This window comes from Miniopterus schreibersii (genome assembly GCF_964146895.1).
Source record: "Miniopterus schreibersii genome assembly, chromosome: 10".
NCBI lineage: Eukaryota > Metazoa > Chordata > Mammalia > Chiroptera > Miniopteridae > Miniopterus > Miniopterus schreibersii.
This window is the reverse complement of record NC_138110.1, coordinates 62,081,388-62,104,545: the sequence shown is the minus strand read 5'-3', so window position 1 is coordinate 62,104,545 and position 23,158 is coordinate 62,081,388. Positions and strand designations below refer to the sequence as shown.

The 23,158-nt window shown below is 48.0% G+C and overlaps 1 protein-coding gene across 3 annotated transcripts in view; it reads left to right on the top strand.

Moving 5' to 3' along the window:
• The first annotated feature begins 8,832 nt into the window (after positions 1-8,832).
• Positions 8,833-23,158, top strand: part of HM13 (histocompatibility minor 13) — a 37,259-nt gene continuing 22,933 nt past the window's right edge. Inside the window, exons 1-3 of one of the 3 annotated variants that reach the window (XR_013999747.1) lie at positions 8,833-9,190; positions 17,192-17,290; positions 22,372-22,454. Coding sequence is in view for 2 of the 3 variants with exons in the window: in XM_081149907.1 (XP_081006033.1) it covers positions 9,008-9,190; positions 17,192-17,290; positions 22,372-22,454 (365 nt within the window). In the remaining variant the exon portion in view is untranslated. The remainder of the gene's footprint in view (positions 9,191-17,191; positions 17,291-22,371; positions 22,455-23,158) is intronic. The other 2 variants (XM_081149907.1, XM_081149908.1) reach the window with 2 other exon arrangements.

The following is a 23,158-nucleotide window of genomic DNA, read 5'->3' as shown; positions in this document are numbered from 1 at the left end:
AGCTGTGTGACCCTAGCCTCTCTGACCTCGGATTCCTCATGAGTAACGTGAGGAAGAAGAGATGCCGCCGATAGATAGGGTGCTGTGAGGGCCAGATGAGTTCATTAAAGCATGTAAATGTTAAGTGCCGTGCATGGGATTGAGACTCCATGAATGTGCATCGTAATTATCATGAGGACTGTTGAGCATCTACTGTGCACCTCACGCTCTCCAGACAGTACATGTAGAGTGTGAATATTGGATAACAATGAACATTGTTCCACCCTGAAGGGGCTCACAGACTGATGGGGGGGGGGGGGATCTTAAAAAGACAAGTCAAAAAAACAGAAATAATAAAAATAATTACAGATTGTTGCATCAAATGTAAATCTCTACAAATGTAAATCTTTGTATGCAAAAAACATTCATTTCTTTATTTTCTCAAAAACCAAATTAAATCCTGTTCCTATCCTCTATCCTTCTAGACTGGAGGGAAATTCAATCTCCATCCTCACTGGCAGCTACTCCCTGCCAGGGGACAAGGAGGGAACCAGGGTCTCTCCCTGGCACTGGACCATAGGAGGCCTCTAACCACAGTGTCTGAGCCTTCAACTGCCGCTGAAGTCCAGTAGCCCCCGCTTCCAACACAAGAAAGAGGCCTGGGAGTCTTGCTGGAAGCTAGGACCACGGAGCCTGGGTCAGCCTCCCCAGGTACACTGTCCGTCCATCCCCACAGAGTCTGGCCACCTCTTGGGGCACTGCCAAGGAAGAGACAGGAAGATCCCCCCAATCCCAGACTCCTTCGACCTTCCTTCCCTTCAAAACCCCCAAGAGCTCCTTTTTCTCCCCTTGTCCTTCCCTCAGAAACAATGAGCACCCTCTCTATTCCAAGGGTTGGCAAACTCAGAGTCTCCAAGACCCAAGCAGTTAACCAAAAAGTGTGAGACTTGGTGACCGGAGAGCACATGACCCACCTAGAGGGGAGAGCACAACTCAGCTCACCAAAATGCTATCAGGCAGTGTCGCCTAGTGGTGTGGTTAGAAGCCCACATTCAAGAGCTCTGCTGCCTGGGTTCAAATTCTGGTGCTGCTCTTACTGTCTGTGAGTTCTTAGGCAAGTCACTTAACCACTCTGTGCCCATTTCCCTAACCATGAAAAAGAATAATACATGTGCCTATCTGTACGACTTCATGTAAGAAAGCACTTTGAGCAGCGCCTGACATTAGTAGGTACTCAATACACATTAGCACCCATCACATGAAGAGGCAGGGCTGAGACTGCCAGGTCCTCTACATATTCAAGAGGTCAATAGCCAACTTTTTTTTTTTTTAATCCTTACCAGAGGATTTTCTTTTTCCCCATTGTTTTTCAGAGAGAGCGGAAAGGAGGGAGAGAGAGAGAGAGAAACATCAATGAGAGAGAGAACCATGGATTGGTTGCCTCCCACACGGGCCCTGACTACAACCGGGGATCGAGCCTGCAACCGAGGTACATGCCCTTGGCCGGAATTGAACCCGAAACCCTTCAGTCTGAGGGCTGCTGCTCTAACCACTGAGAAACCGGCCAGGGCCAACTTTTTATTTTGACATTGCTCTTTTTTTTTTTTTTACTTTGGCAACTGAGTGAAAACAGTTGTTAAGCCGCGGTGAAGGTCATACAAAGCACATCTGTGAGCAGGATTGGGCCCACGAAACTGGCAGTTTGCAATATCTGCTCTGTTGAAACTTATCAAATGTGGAAGCCCAAAAGGAGAGTCTTGGAGGCAGCCTTTGCTTTGAACTCCATGACCAAACCTCCCTTAGGCAATAGATACAGAAAAGGGGAGGAGAAAATAGAGAGAAAAAACGAGATTGAATATATTAGATTATCCTGGTAAGTAGCGCGTTGCATGTTAAAGTGCTATGTGCTATGAGGGTGTTTGTTTTTTTAAGTAACTGAGATAAAGAAGCTGAGACCCGTGAGAAGGAGCCAGCTTAACAAAAGCATCAAGGAGGGAGAAGACCAGTCATGGAGCAACAGCTTATGTAAAGGGCCTGAGGCAGGAAAGAGCTTGATGCAAAAGAGGTGAGCAGTAATGGATGAGCTAGACATCTAGGCAGGTGCAGGACATACGGGAACGCAAAGACCATGGTGAAGGTCATAAAATTATCTTGAAGGCAATGTGGAGCCATTGAGGGGTTTCAAGCAGAGAGGTGTGTTGTGGAGATGACTTCAGGAGATGAATTAGGAAGCTGTTGAAATAGCCCAGGAGAGACAGTGTGGCCTGGATTGGCCAGCAGCCTTGGACATAGACAGCCCCAGGTTTCTGTGTCTTGATTGGCGTCTAAGCCAAAGGCTGGACTTAAGCCTCAGAACAGGCTTGATGCTTTTCCAAAGCCAGTGTCCCAATGCCAGTGTCCCTGGGCCCATCTTAGACTGACCACCAGGACTGCCTGTTGACTGGTCCAGGCTGCCCTCTGCTGGCCTCCCAATTCCCAGATTGAAAGAGAGAGAAGGATGCCTGCTTCCCACCAATCTCCCCCGGCTCAGATAATGGCATCATCCTGATCCAATAGCTCAATTCAGAAGCCAAGGGCTCAGTTCCTCCTCTCCCCCCCCCCCCCGACTCCCCCATCAGGGGGCCCTGCTGATTCCATTTTCTAAATAAAATCCTAAATCGGAAATTTCCTAAATATGTATTAACCTACTTTTCCCCATCCCCACTGGACCCACAATAGCCAAAGCCACCACCATCTCTTCTTTGCTCTATTTATTCACTTTTACTCTTGTCCTGGCCAATCCAATTCCCACTCAGCAGCCAGGGTGCTCATGACATCCTCTGACTCCACAATCCTTTCGCCTCTGTTTATAGCTCCTCATACCAACCAGCGCTGGACCAAACGTACACACAGACCCACCCACCCAGGGCACTCTGCACGTGTGGAAAACTATGAAGATGCGGGAGAACAGAAGAGCTCACATCAGAGCCTCACAAACAAGGCACTTGGCCTCCCCCACTCCCTCCCCATGTGGTGTCTCAGCCTCACACCATCTCCCTGCCCCCCTCCTTCCCCTGTCCTCTTTCAGTTTTGCCTGTCTCACTCTCCCACCCCCACAAATTCCCTTTAATTTCTAATGCAAAGCAGATTAGTCATTCCTGTTTCTTTGGTGCCTACCATCCAGAGCTCTTAAAGTTTCACATTCCCCTCAAGTAGATTGTCAAGGTATCTCGCATTATATATATGTGTGTGTGTGTGGATATATATATGAGATAAATATATGTATTTTTTATATATTATATATGTATATGTGTGTGTGTGTGTGTGTATATATATATATATATATATATATATATATATATATATATATATGAAGTTCCCTCCCTAGAAAAATTGCCAGCGACAAGGCAGCAACATTTTCAGCCTTGAGTACATTGTGATGCTCACATCTATGACTCTAACATTCCATCATTCCAACATCCTATGGATTGGCCCAAGATTACAGAAATCCCCACTAACTCCAGACTCAGAGCACGTAGTGGAAGCCTCCCCCGCCCAGAGGCCTTGTGACAGTAGAGATGAACACCCTGACCATGCTGGGCCAAGGCGGCTCGTGTACTACTTCCTGAGGCAAATCATAGCATGTTAACTCAGCTCATGAAGGCTGCCATTTGTAGCACACATTTGTGTGTTGTTTTGTTTTGTTTTGTTTTAATATATTTTTATTGATTTCAGAGAGAGAGAGAGGAAGGGAGAGGGGGAGAGAGAGAGAAACATCAATGATGAGAGAGTCATGGATCGGCTGCCTGCTGCACACCCCCTGCTGGGGATCGAGCCCGCAACCTCAGCATGTGCTCTGACCCGGAATCGAACCCTGATCGCCTGGATCCTAGGTTGACATTCAACCACTGAGCCACGCCCGGCTGGACTGTAGCACACATTTGTATACACACGTTTCTAGCTGTGAAGGAGAATAAAGACGATATACCAAGAAAAGGAGAGAGAGGATCCTGGCAGCACAGATGCCACGGTTTTGGGGGTAATGAGGCCCAGCTCTGTCCCTGCCTGCCCTTTGCAGGGATTCGGTTGTTCACCTCTTCCTTGGCGTTCAAGAGCCTACACATTCCCACCTCAAGTGCTTTGAGCTGGGCTTAGGAACCAAAGAACCCTGCCTCACTGTCAGAATGACACTTGCCATTCCTTTTGCAAATCCAGCCTGTCCTCAACCCAACAAAGAACAAAGGGGACTCTGAAATGATGCCTTTGTTTGTAAGGCTTCAAAGGTCTTTTATTTTCTTTTTTGAATGTCAGGAGCAGAGAGATGTGTCCGTCACATTCCTTCCTTCTCGGTAGACTGTCACCGCCATTTTCTGCAAGGCCCCTGTTTTATCTTACTTATGTACATATTTTTTGGTTTTAATTACCAGTTTTCATGCTCATTCTGATCCCTCTATAGGCAACCATTCTTATGTACTTGATATGTATTCTTTAATATGTAAATATTCTTGTTGGTTTTGCAATGTTGCCGTATGATATGTACTTTTTAAAAAATCCTTACCCGAGGATATATTTTAATTGATTTTATAGAGAGAGAAAGGGAAAGAGAGAGAGAGAAACATCGATGTGAGAGAGAAACACAGATCAGCTGCTTCCCATATGTGCCCCAACTAGGGATCGAACCCGCAACCTACGCATGTGCCCTGACTGGGAATTGAACCCGCAACTTTTTGGTGTAGGGATGATGCTCCAACCAACTGAACTACCTGGCCAGGGCCTGATATGTACTTTTAACTTATATAAATGATATCGCACATTTTTCTTAATGCTCAGCTCTACTTTTAAAGATCTACACATGCTGATGAGGGTTAGGGGGACTGTAAGGGATGAAGTTAGTGCCCCACCCAGGTCCCCTTTACCAGACGTTGTGGCCTAACCCCCAGCTGTCATGAGTGGTGGCTAAAAGCCACTCACAGCTGTCACCTTCTCTGTAGAACTGCCCTTGGTCAAACAGATGCTAACTAGCCAGGGACACAACCCCACCCACCCCTTCCCTAGACTGCGACCAATGCCTGACAGATCCAGAGGTACAAGAGGCCTAGCCTCGAAGCTGCAGTGTGTGCCCCAGAGCTCCCCTTGGGGTCAGGCTGAAGGACGTCTCTGGCTGAGATCCCCCCTCCTCACTTAGCCTTTTACTTCCTTAGCCTGTTCTTCCCTCATTCATTTCCTCCTAAGTGCACTTTCCCCCAAAATCACTCAAACAAGAATCCCTATCTCAGGCTCTGCATCTAGGGAACCTGGCCTAGGATGGTGACCATTCACTATCATCCAAACTGGTACGCTTTTAAGAGTGCAAGGGGTTCTATTAATAATTAAGCCAGGACAAAGGGCAGAAACTATGGCCATCCTGCCCAGACCAGGACATGCACTAGCTGAGCATGCTCTTGGCTTGTTGCTTCCTATCGCAGCCTCATATCCCATGGTATACATCCAGCACATTTTTTCTACTGTTTCCAGTGACACACACCTAAGCTTGCTCTAACTTCCTGCTAACAAACAACAAAAAACTGCAGGGAAATCCTTGGACATACCCCTAGTAGACCTGTTCAAGAATTTCTCTAGGATTGTGGAGCTAAAGACACAATTTACATGAGTTGTTTTGGCTTCCAAAAAACTCTCCCAAATGATTCCAGCCCTAATGCCAGGAAGTATGGGGCACGGTATTTCTCCCTGTTTCTTCTATCTTAATAAAACCCCTGTGGCACTTAGCGGGGGCTCCACCCTGCTAGAAAGACGGCAGTTCCCTGAGGTTCCCTAAGGAGATGATATTTGACTCAAATTCTGAGGGACGATTCAGGGTTAACCAGGGTTGTGGGGTGAGAAAAAGGTTAGGTGGAGGAAACAATGTATTCACTCATCTATATACAAATATTTATTGAGCACATATATTTAAAGGCCCTCTGGTCTCAACAGATAATAAGAACAGTAAACATTTATACAGCGTTTTACTGCTTTCAATCCCATTCTCTCACAAAGATCAAAACCCCAGGACCACCTGGGCTCATGAGCTAAAATATACCTTCTACAAATAAGGAAGTTCTCCTACCTTAGCACTTCTAAGGCTAAATGTCATGTGGACCATCTGGAGATCTGGTGGATCTTGGGGGGAGCCTGAGATCCTGCATTTCTTATAGGCTCCCAGGTGATGCTGATGCTGCAGTTCTGGGGACCACACCTGGATTCAAAAGGGCCTGCAGTGCCACGATAGCCTTATCACATCCAAACAATCCGTAGTCAAATTTCCCCACTTGTCTGAACATTTCCTTCACAGAAATGTTGCGATCCAGGACCCAATGAAGGATGATACATTGCATTTGGTTTTCACCTCTTCAGTCTCCTTTCATCTACAACAATCTCATGGATTTTTTTTTTCTTTCATGGCACCAACATTTTTTAAGATTCCAGGCTAGCTGTCTTGTAGAATGCACCACAATCTTGACTTTTCTGATTTTTCCTCATGAGTAGATGCAGCTTAAACATGTTTGGCAAGATTACACAGGTGATGTGTCCCCCACATTGCATTGCATCTTGCCATTTTGTCGCATCCTATCTGGTGATGCAAAGCTTGATCATTTGTTAGCGGAGTGCCCACCAGGTCACTCCATTGTAAAGGAAACTTCTTCCTTTTATTATTAATAAGTAATCTGCGGGGTAAACTTTAAGATGGTATGAATATCCTGTTCCTTAAGAGCCTTACTCTCAGTAGTTTTAGTGTCCATTAGTGATCCTTGCTTCTTATTTTCAGAACTACTTAAGCTCGTCATAGTGTGTGCCAAGTGTGTATGTGTATGTGTGTGAGCATATGAGAAAAAATGGGAAATCCATTCACAGTGACTGATACAATAATAATGGAAAAGGGGTGAGGGAAAGACTGCATGTTTCTTTGGAACAAATATTTGGTAATTTAACTACCCCAGGCTCTAAGCAACCTCCATTCTTAATGTCAGCTCAGATCTCCTCTGGAAAAGTAGCCTTATACAGGAGGCTTTGTTAGATAAAGCCTCAGGCACCCACCCTCAGACTGTCTTATCCCTATCTCTGGAAACTATCAAGACAGGTAGACCCCAAGACAGAAATCCAATCCTTGACAGGAGCTTTCTGAACTTGGGTCAACCCGTCAGTCCCATGGGTCATATTCACAATTTCCCACCCTGGAGTGTAAAGGGAGATGGCCAGATCTGCCCTAGGCCAAACGAAATCAAGTGCTCAGCCTAGTGCAAAGCAGGGGCGTCTCTGATTTCCGATTGTTTGCTCTCAGATGAAGAGGCTCAGAGCCATGAGGTCCAGTTGCTGGGCAAATCTGGTGGCCTGAATTATTGATGAATGAATCCATCAGGCACACTGCCTTCACCCATTCACTAAGGTATGTCCAGCGTATTGAAAAACAGAGCCTGAAACTATACACCATCTGCCCAGAACTAAGCTACCCTGGCACAAACTCCTTAGTCTTCTGTGTAGCTAGAATGTTGGAAAGAGTAGTGTTTTTGGAGTCTTGCAGGCCTGAATTCAAGTCTCTCCTCTCCCACTGCTGACTGTGTGATGTGGGCTGGTTAGTTTACCTCTGTGAGGCTGTTTCCTCATCTATAAAAGTGGGCCAATCATCCCTTACTAATGTTATTGAGATCCAAGAAGACACACAGAAAGTTACTAGTACAGTGCCTGGAATATACTAGGCAAACAACTCTACTATTCAAACTTTTATAGTCTGACTCCTTGCCTTTGCCTCCCCTCACCATGAACCCCATGCTCCAGCCCCACCTCACCACCTGCTAAGCTTGGATCAAGCCATGTGATTTTACACCATCTGTGCCATTTATCAATTAATTGCCTTTCAGCTCTAAGTCCACTTTATGCTAGCTCTGTGGTAATGGAGCTGAGCCTTGAAAAGATTTCTCCTTTGCCAGCTGACGTATGTTACGCCTTTAGCAGAGTATACTAGAGGGACATGAGGAGAGCCCATCTTCCCGTCCTGGTTGTAGGCGGCCCACTGCCTGGGGTCCTGGAAAGCATGCTTTCTTCTCTACCCACTGGCTCAAGCTTTCTCCAGTGCTCAGTGCCTGCGGGGTGCAGCTTTCTCCAGTTTGTCGGACACACACTGACTCCAGCTCTAAACTAGGGCAGCAGTAACACAGCCAGGAGCCCCAGATAGCACGGGCCCGCACCCAAGCCCAGGCCACTGCTGCCCACACCCCCCCCTCACCCCTGGACACACATGCACTGGGAGCCCCACAGGGCTGCTGCTCTGCAAAGACAGCCCCCTGAACTTCATCCTGTGGAACTGTCTGGAACCACCCTGGCCCAAATCATATGTAGAAGTGTGCTCGGTTCCCAGAGAGGAAGGCCTCTCTCAATTACTTATCTCCATTAACATGCTCCATAACACATAACTATACACTAGGACCCTATAGACTTCATATTTATTTATTTGGTTCATTTTATTTGTCTTCCCAACATCCCCCATTCCATCAAACCAAAAGCGCAAGCTTAAAGGGGGCAGGGACAGACGTTTGCCTGCATTGCTCCCGCTGTGTGTCCCCGGAGCCTAGGACAGCGCCGGGCATATAATGGGCTATTCAACTGGTCAGGGAGGGGGGGACCGTGGGGTACCGGATGAATGCGTGCGTGAGTAAGCAAATTCTCAGTTACGAGGATCAGGGCCTGCGGGGCGGTCTCCTGGGCCGAGGCGACGGGCTGGGCCTGAGAGTAAGATGCCGGGGTCTCCCTCGGGACGGACGCCCGCCGCGGCAGCCGGGGTCCTCTCTCTCCCTCGCTTAGCCAGTTGCTTAGCAACCGGCCGCCCGGCCCTCCGCCTCCGCTAGGGGGCGCGCGGGCGGGGAGGCGTGACCGCGCACGCGTGCGCAGCCCGGCCGGCGGGGGGCACGTCACTTCCTGTTTCTTTAGGGGAACGTGGCTTTCCCCGCAGTGCCCGTCTTCCTTCTGCGATTCCGCTGCAGCGGCCGAACTGGAGTCGCCCCCGGAGCGCAGCCTCGCTATGGACTCGGCCCTCAGCGACCCGCATAACGGCAGCGCCCAGGCGGGCAGCCCGGCCAACGGCACGGCGCGGCCGCCCTCCACGCCCGAGGGAATCGCGCTGGCCTACGGCAGCCTCCTGCTCATGGCGCTGCTGCCCATCTTCTTCGGCGCCCTGCGCTCCGTGCGCTGCGCCCGCGGCAAGGTAGGGGCCGCGGCACAACCGGGTGCTTCCCGCCTCCCACCCGGGGCACGGCTGGCATGGACCCGCCGCAGAGGGAGCTGACACCGACCCGTCCGAGGCTCGATCCCCGCCCCGGGCCCGCTTCCCGCGCCCGGCCTTAGGCGCCGCCACATCTGGGCACCGACCCGCGAACCGGCTGCTGACACCTTCCTCGAGCAGGGCCTGGTTTCTAACGCTGTCAGCCGACCCTCCCCGATTCCGGCACTAACTTCTGAGGCAGGCACCCCGTCCCACGCCCTGGAGTAACCCCGGTCTGTACCTGGCGGGCACTGGCCCCGAGAATTCCTGACGGGCACAGCCTCGCGTCATCCCTCTGTGAGGAACCCTGCCGCTCCCCATCCCAGGGCAGATTCTAGCACCCAGGCCCATCCCCGGACTCTGACACCTGTCTGACTGGAATCTGGCCTGTCGTGTGCTCTCCCAGAAACCCCAGATCAGGCCCTTGCCCCTGCCTCTAAAAAATTAACCCAGGAGTGTAGCCCCAGGCCTGCCTCCGCTGTTTTACATCACTTTCTGGAACCAGCTCCAGCCAGCCCGCCCCTCAGTCCCTGGCACCTTGGTGCCTCCCTTTTTAACCAGACAGAGACACCTTATTTTGCTGGTTTCCTCTCCCTGACAACCAGCTAACCTTGGCCGACCAGAGCCCAGACCCAGTTCTAATCCCTAACCCTGTTCCCACCCCAGGCCATGACCCTACCTCAAAGTAGCCTTTCTCTCTATGCACCCAAGACAGTCCCTCCACCAAACTGGGCCTACCTACTGAGCGCCTGAGCTGCTGTTGGCCTCTCGGGTAAGACCGGGCCAGACCCCATCCCTGGTTTTCCTCAACTCTGTCCCATTGGATACCAAAGAGAACCCCAGCACCTTCCACCTCTCCGCTTCCTCCCCCCTCCCTTCTTCCCTATATTAAGTCCTCTCTAGCCCCTTCTGCCAGTGGCTTCTCACTTCCTGTCACCCATCCCCTCCTCCACCGCCTCCTGATCTGCAGCTCCTTGCTGCTCCTCCCCATACAAACCTGAAGCTGAGCCTAAGCGGAAGCTGTCTTACCCAAAGAGGGCAGGCCCACAAAGCAGCTGCCACTTTTGAAACTGCTAAAACCCGCACTCTCGAAACATTACCCAACTTGAGCAGTGGCTGAGGCCTGCCACCTTCCTTCCTCAAGATCCAAGAACTCAGCTGCTGGTCAGATGCAGGGGGCGTAGTCAGGGAGGGTGGCCCCATTTACCTTTCTGTTCTGCCTCGTCTAAGCAGAGTTCAGGTGGCCTTCAGCCTCCCTCCCGTACCTTTCAGGGAGACACTTGGTGCAGGGAGAAGTTCTGAAATAGACCAGGACAAAGGAGGTGAGGGGCAGCATATGTAAGCTGGACGGTTTAGCTGAGAGGCTCCCAAAACTATCTTGAGTAATTCTGGGCACCTTCTCCACGTATGGATCACTAATCTCTTCAGAAAACACCTTCCAGGCAACAAAGTTTCCTTCCTGAACCTCCAGTATTGTCTAGGGTGTGGGGATGCTACAGAGATAAGTGGGTCAGAGCCCTGTCACCAGGGAGTTTAGGTGTCTGGGTGAGGGAGGAATACCTAGCTCTGTGATTGTAATACAGGGTTTAGGGAGAAAGGCTGAGCACACCTGGCGTGGGGCAGGGCAGTTTTGTGCTGAAGGTGGGCTCGAGCCTTAATGCAGAAGACATTCTGGGAATGAGGAAACCAGGTAATCAGGGTGTGAGGCAGTTTAGCAGATGAGGTGGCTGGAGCAGAGGGTCTGGATAGAAGAGAGCTTTAGGTCCACCGTTGCCTCTAAACACCTCCCCCCAGCATCTCCTGCGGGACAGCGCGGGTGGAAGACTATGCATGAAGCTGCAAACATCCTGATCCTTACTCAGCAGCCCCCCACCACCAGTACATCCTAAAGTTTACAAAGCCTTTTTGATTCAAGTGGCATTTTGGCCTAGGGAAAGGACAGGCCCTGAGTCATGCTTACCTGGTCATTTGGCAAGGAGAGAGAAAAGTCAGAATGGGGGCCCAAGAGTTTTGATTTCCCACCAGTGTTAAACCCCAAAGCCAGCTGAGAGAGGGCATGTGAGGACAGAGTTCTCCCTGGGACCAACTTGTCCAAAACAGGCAGAAATATTGGGGAGAAGGAAGCGGAGGATCCAGGAGTGTGTTAGGGAGAAGTAGGCATGGGAGGAGTCATCTTGGAGGGTACCCATTCCTGTCAGAGACCTGTGTTCCCTAAAAGGAGCAGATCCCAGGCCCAGCAATAGCTGCACAGCAGATTGCTTCAAAGGCGCTTGGCCTGTAACTCAGAGGATGCCCTCAGCCAACTGGAGCGGGCTCCTGCTCTATGCCAGGCCCTGGGCTGGGTACCAGGGGTGCCAGGACAAAGAAGGCCAAGCCCTGCCCTCACAGAGCTCAGTCACCAAAGAGAAACAGGTGTGTGACCAGACAACTAAACTGAGTGCTGATGTGCCTCTTAGAGTTGGCAGCAGTTGTCTTTGCATGGACGAGTGAGAGCTCAGCAGGCAGACCAGGAAGGAGGGAGGCCTGGGACCACAAGCAAGGTGGGGAGTAGTGTGATGTGAGGCTTGGATGGGGGGACAGAAAGATGCTCAGGGAGCCTACGGGTTTTCTGAGGTACTGAATCCTGGAGGCAACGCAACAGTTAATCTTCATAGTTACTAAATTACTGCACACTTGCACTTGGGGGGAAAAAATTCAAGCAATGCAGAAGTAAAAGGAAAAGCCTCCTCGGTACCACTCCTTGGAAGCAACTCAGTTGGATGTTTGGTGTGTAACCTTCCAGAACTTCTGTGTTTATACAAACATACGTGTATGCCTGTGTATACCCATATGTAAGTTTATTTTATAATAATGAGGATTTAGCGCTGGCCGGTTTGGCTCAGTGGCTAGGGTGTTGGCTGTGGACTGAAGGGTCCCGGGTTCCGTTCCGGCCAAGGGCACGGACCTCAGTTGCAGGCTCGATCCCTGGCCTGGTCAGGGTGCTGGAGGGCAACCAATCGATGTGTCTCTCTCACATCGATGTTTCTCTTTCTCTCTTCCACACTCTCTGAAAAGCAATAGGAACAATATCCTCCGGTGAGGATTAAAAAAAAAGGAATTATAGGGCATAAAACTCTGCAGCTTGATTTACTTTTTCTTTAACAATATCTTGGTCACTTCCTATGTCAGTACACGTAGATCTGCCTCGTTGTCTGCGGCAGGGAGGGTGGGTGATGCGTGCCCGTGGCATAGAGTCCAGAGCAGGGGGTGCCCAGTGAGGCTCCCACCAGTGGCCCTCGTTCCCCTCAGACGCAGACCCTGTTTCTTGGATAACCATCCAAAAGATTCTATGCCTTTACAAATAAGTAAACATGCTTTCCCCACTTTTGCTGTATAACTATTATATTTTATTATATATACACTCCTTTGCACCTTTCCTTTTTTCATTGAATATATATTGGCGATAAATATGTCTACTTATGGAGTGGTCGTGTTCTTATCTGATAGCTGTCCGGTGTCCCGCCTGTACCCCAAGCGTGACTCCGGGACCAGCAGCAGCAGCATCACCTGGGAACTTATGAGAAATGCAGATTCGGAATGAGAACCTTAGGTGGGCCAGTAGTCTGTTTTCACAACCCTCCTGGTGATTCTGATGTGTGCCTAAGTGTGAGAGCCCTGACTTAAAGTCCTCTGCTGGTCATTGAGGTTGTGCCAGTCCTTTGCTGTTACAGGCCATGCTGAAATTTATCTCATACAGTTATTTCACACTTGTCTGTGTATTTGTAGGATAAATTACTTGAAATTGATTTGCTGGGTCAAAGACAATGTGAGTGTTTTAATTTTACCAAATTATCCACCATTGGGGTTGTATCAGTTTACACTCCTGCCCACAGTGACCTCGATTCCTGTGTAATGGCTGCTTAGTAGTTCATTCTCCGGAGGGTTTTGAGCAGGTATGTGATACAGTCAGGTCTCAGCTTCCGAAAGGGCTCCTGGCAGGGTGGTAATAGGCAGGAGGGAGAAAGGAAAGAGGCCGGTGAGGTGGTTGGGAGCAGAGGATTGGAGTGGGGGGGTGTTAGTTCAGGAAATGCTTAGGAAGCAGAACTGTGGCAGGGTAGTGAGTGAGCATTGTGGTAAGGAGAGGAGACCCTGCGCTCTCCAGCTGGAGTGATAGAGTAACAGGATGGTCCACAAATTCCAGAGCAAATTCCAGAGTGTTTCTAAGGCATGGCCTGGAAGCAGTACTCCAGAGCCTGAGCTGAACCGATTACTTGAAGCCGGGCATCTGTCTCCCCTCACTGCTTTTGCTTCCACCCTGATAACTGAACATCCAGAATGTCACTAGAAGCTAAATTTATTTCTGCTACTTGTGCCAGCTTTCCCCCCTATTCAAATTATGTTTCGTGTGTCAGAAGCTATTGCATTCACATAGGAGTGTCCGGTTAAAAAAAAAATCCAAGTTGAATTAGAAAATCCTAACAACATTTTTTATTTTTGTAACTATGATGATTAACTGTTCTGTTGCCAGGAGTCTGTTCCTCAGAAAGGACCCCGGCTTCCTGAGCATCTCGTCACAACTTTCCAGCAGAAATTTCCAGATAGGAAAGGCAGAGGGCACCTAGGGAGTAATAGCCAAGAGTTTGGGCTCTGGAACCACACGGCCTCATTGTGAATCCTGGCTTTGCTGCTTGCCAGCTGTGTGACCTTAAAGCAAGTTATTTCACCTCTCTGACCCTCAGTCTCCTCATCTATAAAATGGAGCTACTAAAAGTACCTGCTTCATACAGCTTTTGTGAAGATGTAAAATGCCTAGAACAGTGGTTGACCCCTAGAAGGCTCTCGTTAAATGTTATCCTTATTACTGTTACTTTCAGTCAGATTTCAAGTCTCCCATCCTGACTCAGCATTACAGCATGGGATATTTATAACAGTCACTCATGGAGGAGACCTGATTCCTTTGTTTGATGGAGCATCTGTTCAACCTTGGTTTGTCATCAAATAATATTATGCCTCTTCCCGCCCAGGATACTGGGCTGAAATGAATGGAATGTGTAGAAATGAGCCCTAACATTGATTGGTAGGTGAAGCCAGAGTCCACTGTGTACTTTCACACCTGTGTGCTTGGCCTTTAAGTTCTTCCTTAAGTGGCATCTGCTCCAACCACTTCTGACATTCCCCTGCTTCCGTGCAGAAGTAGTGTCCTGTTTGCTTTCTCATGATTCCTGTGTATATAATACAAAAATTGTTTATACAGCTTGAGTGACAAGCTCAAGGCACAGCACTGAATACTTCCAGTGCAAAATTCATAGACTCCTGACAACTCATACTACAGCTGAGGAAGTTGAGGCCCTGAGAGAGAATAACTCCCAAGGTCCCACAGCTGGGGAGGCAGAGCAGGCAGACTGGGCTTTCTGACATCAGAACCCTCTCTCAACCATTTGGCACTTGTACCATGCATCGCTTCAGTATACATGTCTTACTTTGTCACGTGTCACAGCATATTGTAATATTCTGTTTGCTGTCAAGGTCTTATCCTGCCTGCCTGTGAACTCTTTGAGGTCAGGAGCTAGTTTTTGGGGGGGGGGGGGGGTGGTAAGGGGGTTGGTTTATTTGTATTGTGTGTGCTCAAACGTAGGAAACATAGAATTTGTGGAGGTACACGGGGGGGGGGGGGTGAGGAATTTGCCCAAGCCCCCCAGCACACTCCTGACAAAAGCAGAAACTAAGGGCTGAGAGAGAAGGGAGGGATAATAACCCTGCCTCTCAGTGTCAGTGTTGTTCACCCACCCCCAGTGTTGCCACCTGCCAGCAAAGTTTCCAGAGAATGACTCACACAGCTGCCTCAGGGAGCTCCAGAGGGGAGCTGCTATCTTCCAGTCCTGTACCTGTGCCCCTCAGCCATGCCTTTGTGGGGGTTTGATGAAGGGGGCCTCGTCACAGCTTCTCATATGATCACAGCACTTTAGTTTGCCAGGATCTTTCACATCTCATATCTCATTTGGTTTAGGAGACCCTTTTAGAGGTAAGTAAAACTAGAGATTGTCACCTGTTTGACAGATGAATAAATGATTTGTCTCAGTCACCCAGGAAGCCATTAAGAGAGCAATGAATACCTTGGCTATACTTTATATGCATCGTTTTGCACACGTGTGAATTATATCTGTAGGAAAAATTCCCAGAAGTGGAATTGCTTGGTCCAAGGATATGTACATTATGCTTTCAACAGCTATTGCCAACGTGCTCTACAGCAAGACCAGTGTGGGTCAGCCCATTTTCCCCACAGCCTCACCGACTCAGCGTATTATCAAATTTGTGGATTTTTGCCATCCTGATGATGTAAAGTGGAATCTCAGGGTATTTTAATTTGAGCTTCTCTTGTTAAAAGTGAGGACCAACATTTGTCCTGTGATTAAAAGCCATTTGTAGTTCCTATTCTGTGAATCTTCTCTTTGTATCTTGACCATGTGCAGGTTATGATTTGACGCACCTGCCAAGCTGCACTCCCCAAAAGGCTGGACCAGTTTGTACACAAACAGGTGGCATATAAGCATCCCAGTTCCCCACCCCTTCATCTCCTAGTGATCATTTCATGGGCTTCTTGCTCTGTGCCCCCATCTCCTTCCCCTTCTGCAGGCTTCCACTGTGATGCGTGAGGGCCTCCCTGGGCCAAAATCTGCCTCTCCAGGCAGCTTCCTCCTTAGCTTGTTTTGGCCTGTTGGTTTTTAAGAGGCAGCTGTGAGCCAAAATATTAATGAGACTACAGCTGAACATGATCTCTTAGGGACACTGGTGCCTTATTCACAGGATGGACATGATGGTGGAATCTCGGGCACTGAGATGAATCTGTGGCTGTTGTGGAGAGAACTTCTCTCTGGCATGAGCAGAAGTCTAATCTGGTGTTGCCAGGACTTTCGGTAGCTATAATATAAAGTAGAATTAGACATAATATGCAGTGAGAGTGGCAGTTGTGAAGTAGGCTTATCCCAGTGGGGGATCTGGAAAAGCTTCGTGGCAGTGACATTTGCTGGGTCCTTGGGGACTGAGGATTTTGCCTCGCAGAGGGCATGGAGAGCATCATGGTCCTGAACACTTTTCACCCTGTGTTTAATGTATGACCATCGATGGATTTTCATTAGAAAGTCTTTTGGTATGAATTCTATAAAGCTGTTTAATTCCTATGCTGCAGTATTACTCCACTTCCATTTGTTTCCATATTTATAATACTAAAATTATTTTGATTGCATTCCGTTATTTTTCATGTAAACATTTATCCTCTGTCAGCTTTTTACCACATCACATTCCTGCCAACTACAGCATCTGCCATGGTAAATTCAGTTGTGGCTTTCACTCTTACCAGATTGGGTTTTCCCAAATTTCTTAACTTTTAAGTGTTGTCAAGATTGGCTTCTCACTGCAGTGCCTTCCCATGTGCAGGTCCAACCATTGTCGGTTTTGTTGGTTGTTGGTTTGTTTCCACACAATATTCACTACCTACTGGATAAAAGATTAATCATATTTACCTCTTAGCTAATCCATAAGAAAATTGGAAATAGTTCTCATGAATTCTAGGACAACTATTGTCATCTGTTTCCAGGGTTTTGGGGGTTTTTTCCAGTTATTACATACTCTGACTGCCTCTGCCATAGCTCCTCTCCCCAGGTAAGCCACATGTGCATGGGATCCTCCCTGGACTTTCCCTGTCAGGGTCCAGATTTCCTCAATGGCAAAATAGTAGGATCAGAGCATCCTGCCCCAGGGTGGTTAGGCAGCACTCCTGGCAGAGGGAACAGCATTAACAAAGCCTTGAGTTAAGAAAACATACGACCCCTGAGGCACCAAATTGAACCTGGGCAGAGCGGGAAGGAGATGAATGAGCTATTGGGGCATCAAATTCTCACCAGTTTCCAGCCCTTGGAGGCCAGAATCACACCCCTGCTCAGTCGGCACCTTTGTTCTCTCCTCTAGAATGCCTCGGACATGCCCGAGACGATCACCAGCCGGGACGCCGCCCGCTTCCCCATCATCGCCAGCTGCACGCTCTTGGGGCTCTACCTCTTTTTCAAAGTAAGTCTTTGCCCTCTGTTAGTCATTTGGTTTCAGTAACTTTATTTTATTTTGTTTTTTCCATCATGGGAGGCATGCATGTTTATTTATAGAAAATAAAGAGCAGGAAAAAAATCATCATAATCCACCCCTAGACCCACTTCCCAGAGACAACCGCTATTGGTGTTTGGGACTCTGTCCCACCAGTCTTGACTTCTTTTCTGCGTGGAGCTTCTTGTTTTGTTTGCGTAATACCCGTTTGGTTTCATGGTACTATTTATGTTGGGATGGGGTATAGCTTGTGTCTCAGACATACCTCTACCATACTAATTGCTTTTTTTTTTTTTTTTTTAATTTATCGAGGTTTATTTTCCTAATAAAAGTTACACAGGCTCAGTGTTGAAAACCTGGAAAACACAGAAAAATAAAAAGGGAAAAACAGCAGTCATCCAAAACCCCTCCTCCAGAGACAGTCACAGATTCCCTTTTGAGGTGTGTCCTTCCACCATTTCTCCCGTGCATGGTTTTGCCGTCACTGTGACCATGTGGTGTGTTCAGTTTTGTAGCTGCTTCTTTTCCTTCCCATTAATAACATCATAAGCATTTTTTCATGTTACTGCAAACTCTCTTTAAACTACTTTTTAATATAACATGTCTTATTTTCTAGTTATAAAAGTAATATACGCAGAAAACGTAAAGAAAGGGAGGGGAAATATCAAGAGAGGGAAATATACACAAAAGTAATCCCTTTTGACATTTTGGCCTATCTCCTTTCAGGTTTCTGATAAGCATGTTTTTAACATAACTATAATAATCATTGTAACAGTAGTGTTGTGTCTTTTTTTTAAAATAGTGTACCACAAGCACTTTTTTCCTGGTCAGTGAAAATTCCTCAGGGACAACCTTTAATTTACATTTTAAAAATACCATATACATGGTTAAATTTTTTTCAATCTAAGGGAAGGTGTAAATGAGCCATAATCCTCTTCTCAATATAGTTTCTTATGAATCTTTCATGTACAGATCTACATTTATGGTAAAATTTAAAAATACATATTTCAAACATGTGATTTTTATCATGGAGATATTTTTGTATCAAGACAGTTAAATCTGCTTCATTCTTTTTTTTTTTTTAATGGAGTTTTTTGTTTTGTTTTTTTAAATATATCTTTATTGATTTCAGAGAGAGGAAATGAGAGGGAGAGAGAGACATAGAAACATCAATGATGAGAAAGTCATTGATGATCGAGCCCGCAACCCAGGCATGTGCCCTGACCGGGAATCAAACCCCGATCGCCTGGATCCTAGATCGATGCTCAACCGCTGAGCCATGCTCAGCCGGGCTGCTTCATTCTTTTTAATAGCCACTTGCAGGTCTGTTTTATGGCTGTGTCCTGAGAGGTACTTAGTGCTGGGGCATCACAGCAGTGCTGCCGGGAACGTCTTCGTGCACATATCTTGGCCCCTGGACATATTTACAAGTGTATCTGCAGTAAGATTGCCAGGTCAAATAGCGTCTCTGTTTGTAATTTGGACAGATAGTGCCCCATCCACCCAAAGAGATTATACCAGTTTACATTCCCTCTAACAGTCACAAGTGTGCTGGCTTCCCAGTATCCTCACCTGCATTGGGTAGCATCCAGATTCTTTGTTTTTACCAGTAAAATGTAATTGCTAATGCCTGTCTCCTGGTCCATCGCTCCCTCGTTGTTGGATCAGTACTACTCTTTTTAATGGTTTCAGGATATCCCCCTAAGCAGATCCACCGTGGTTGCCTTACATCATCCCCCTCACTTTAAACAGAAAAAATCATTCTGATTTTTATTCTTATCAATAAATAAGAGTGAATCAAGTAATATGAGGTATTCATCAGTTTTGGTTTTGTTTTTTTCCTTTTTTTCCTGGACCTCAGCTGAAAAGTTTATCAAATGCTTTGGTTTATAGCACAGCGTCATCAATTCATGCCAGGTCCCACTCCTTGTCCCCCCTCCCCCAAACCCCTGATGCCCGCCTCATTTCCCACCTCCTTTTCCCGCTCTGTCAGAGGTACCTGCTCTAATGGTTTGATTTATGTCCTTAGATGTGTCTCTTTGTAAAATATATGGTGTTGGTGCATCTGTGTGTATTGAGTGAGGGTCTAATTTCCGTAAATAGAATTGTGCAATACATCTCCCTCTGTTTCCTTTTTCTTTCCCCTGTACTTTTGAGATCTCTCTGGGGCTCTGTGTACATTTAGCCCATTGCCTCTGGTTTGGCTTTTAGCAGATATTTCTCAAGTCTCTGCCTTGCTCAGTGCCAGGAATACACATCCAGGCCCTTGCCTCAAGACCTTCTAACATATTTAGTACCTAGGATTCCTTCCTTAGGCTAGATTCCCTAGGAAGGAATTTCTGGTAGCAGAGGGTGTGCACATTTTTATTTAAGGGACTGGATGTCTGTTGCTCGGCCTGTCCTCCTCTCCTGGCAGGTAAGCCCAGCCTGCCTCGTGCCAGAGGGCACAGCATACCTCTTCCCCATGTCTCCAGAATGTCTACGCCCACATTTCTGAAAGGCAGTTCTCCTGGACAACACAGCCACCGGATTCCTCCCGGGCTCCAGACTGACAGCTGGTTAGTTGGTTTGTTTAGCAGCAGCTGTCACACAGCCCTTTTCCTCCTTTCCTGAGTGTTTCTAAACTGGAGTTTCTAACATTTCTCAAAATCATAAAATTTACTTAATCCCATCTCATCTAAAATTGATTGCTTTGAGGCAGCTCATGAAAATTAAACTTTCTAGCAGCCAGGGCACCAAGAAAGCGAGACTTGGCGCACAATTCCTAGTCCACACAGTCAGGCCAACCAGAAGCTCAAAGGTGTAGCCAGAGAAATTTTTCCCAAGGGCCGCATTGGCAGAACACTGTGTGAGAGTACACCACATCACAAGTAAGACACAATCTGCATGCCTATGTTCATAGGTCTTTTTCTCATAGCATTCACAATATAGGCCACTGATTTGCTCATCCATTCACTCATTCTATAAGCGTTTATTGAGTGCCTGCTACACACCAGGCCCTGTGCTGGGTGCCAGGGACACCAGAGTAAGAACAACAGCCAACCCTTCCCTGCCTTCAAGGAGTTTCTTGTTAAGCAGTGGAGACAGACGCTCATTAAATGATCACATAGGTAAATGAGAAGGTACAGTGCTAGGAAGTGCTGTGAAGGCAAGGTCTGGAGCACCAGGGAAGCACAGAAGAACCATCCTGGAATGAACCCCAGCTCCTGCCCAGACCCTCCATATTAGATAACAGCACCTCCATCCACATCGCACTGCTCAGGCAAAAAACCTGCTCCCTGCTCCTTCTCAGGCCTTATGCTAGCCCCTGAGCACGTCTTGCATCTGCAGTTCCAGACCAAATCTGCAGTCTGACCACTGCTCATCACTTCCCTCCATCCCATCCCAGGGCACTGCCCTCCTTCCACTGGATTATGCAATGCCCTCCTCACTGGGCTCTGCTTCCACCTTTACCCTGTACTGTCTTCCACACAGCAGCAAAGGGATCCTCCCAGGCCATCACATCATAGCCCTCCAGGTCCAACCTGTCTCACCCAGATGCATCCAAAGCCTTTTCACGGCCGTGCAGGGTCTGTCTCCCTCCTACCTTCCCAGCCTCATCTCTTGACCCTCTCCCCTTGCTCTCTCAGCTCCAGACTCAGTCCCTCACTATTCCCTGCACACATAAGCATGTACCCACCTCAGGACCTTTGCACCCGCCCTTCCCTCTGCCTCAAATGCTCATCCCCCAAATATCCTCACAGCTGCACCCTTTGTTAAGGGTCCTATCCTAAATGAAGTGAATGTCATCCTGTTTTGGGGGGGCTTTCCCTGGACACCTGTCTAAAGAGCAGCTCTCCCCACTTCTCTCTCCATCTACTTGCCCTGCTAGCTTTTCTTCTTGGCTCCCATCACCGCCTGGCAATATATTGCATATTTGTTTCTTTTGAGATTCTTTTTCCCTCACTGGCAAATGAACTCCATCGGAGCAGGGACTTTTCTGCCTTATTCCTTGCTAACTCCCCAGTGGTTAGCATGAATGCCCTGCATGTAGTAGGCAGTAGGCAGTAAACATGAGCTGAATTAATGAGGAATTTCCTTGCCATGTCAAGGAAAGCTGCTCAGCTGAGAGCAGAAGAATGGTGAGTAGGGTTGGCCTAGGTGAAGAGAAGAGAGTATCTGGGCAGCATGTAGAGCAAGAACAGGCATGGTGTGAGCTGCAACAGAGGAGGTGTGCAGTGGTCACCATGAGCGCCTGAGAGGCCAAGGTAAGGATGGAGGCCTTCAGCCATGAGAGCAGAGGGAGCTGCTGCTGGGAGGCTTTAAGCAGGGGAGTGACGTGATCACATGGGCAGATTTAAACCGATTCCAGAACAGCCCTACATGAGAGTGTCCAGTGTCCTGTGGCCCACACAACAGCACATTATCGCCTCCCAGTTAGACACCCTCATAACAAATTCAGAAGGCGGTGCAGTGACTGAGGCGGAACATGGCAGAGCCTTCCCCAAGTCTAGAATTAACAACATGTGACAGTTGGCTTTGGATCACTGTGAGAGAGAACATTTCTCAGTTTCACTAACAATATAAGACCAAGAAGCAGCTGTCAGGGCTGGCTGTCTACCTCCCAGTCATCACCATGGGAGGAGTTGTCCAGAAGAGCGTGATGTGGAGAGAGAGGCAGGGCGTAATCAGCATGCTCCGGCCTTGGAGAAGGAAACTGAAGAGTATGTTCTTAGGTCCAGACAGCTCTCTTGGGACTCTGAACCTCAGACTCTCCTCCCCCACGATTCCCATGCAGGACTCTGGACACAGACATAATATTGCCTGTCTCCGGGTAATGGAGCCACCAAGTGCAAACCCAGACTCCTTTGGGAGGTGTACCTGTGGTCCTCTCTTTTTTTCCCCATGGCCACAGAAACTAGGAGGCCCCTAGTGCTGTCAGAGATTCTCCCGGACACTGTTCCCAACTCCAGAGGGGTGCAACCAACCTCCAGAAGAGAAGCGGGGACTCTGGTTTCCTCCCAGCCACCAGCAACCCTGACTTTCTGTTTCTCTTTGTATTTCTGCCTCAGATATTCTCCCAGGAGTACATCAACCTCTTGCTGTCCATGTATTTCTTCGTGCTGGGAATCCTGGCCCTGTCCCACACCATCAGGTCAGAAGGCATCTCTGCAGCCTTTGAAGCAGCTTTTTCAGGAGCCAGTACAGGGTCCTGGATGAGAACATGACCTTTGGCGTCATTCAGAGCCAGGTTTGAATCCTGGCTGTAAGACCCAAGGGAATCTTTCCCCTGTGTGACACTGTGGGTTACTTAGGATAAGAACCATAATTTCTCTGGGCCACAGTGTCCTTACAGGGAGTGATAGGAGTGTCCCCTGGTTGCTGGGAAAATAATATTTGTGAACAGTAATGTCAGTTACTTGTCACAGTACTGAGCTGAGTAATGCCGGTGCCCCCACCAGGTATTAGAGCCCGCTACAACAAGCACTGTGCAGGGCTCCTGGCACATGATCTTATTTTATGAGAGAGGGCAGTGTAGTGAGAAGTTAGAAGGACAGGCTCTGGAATTTGACTACCTGACTTTGAATCCAGACTCTGCCGCTTAATTGCCCTGAGACTTTGGGCAAGTTAGTTAATCTCTCTAGCCTCAATTTCCTCACCTGAATGTGGAAGAAAATACTAGTACCTTTCCTCATGGGTCAGCTCTTGTTATCATCATTGTGTTAACCTGCTAGATAACCTTATAAAGTTAGCTTTTGCTTTTAATCCTGTTACATTTGAAAACTGAAGCTCAGACTGGTTAACAAATTTGCTAAGATCACATAGTTGATAAGCAGTAGGGCTAAGCTTCACATGCTT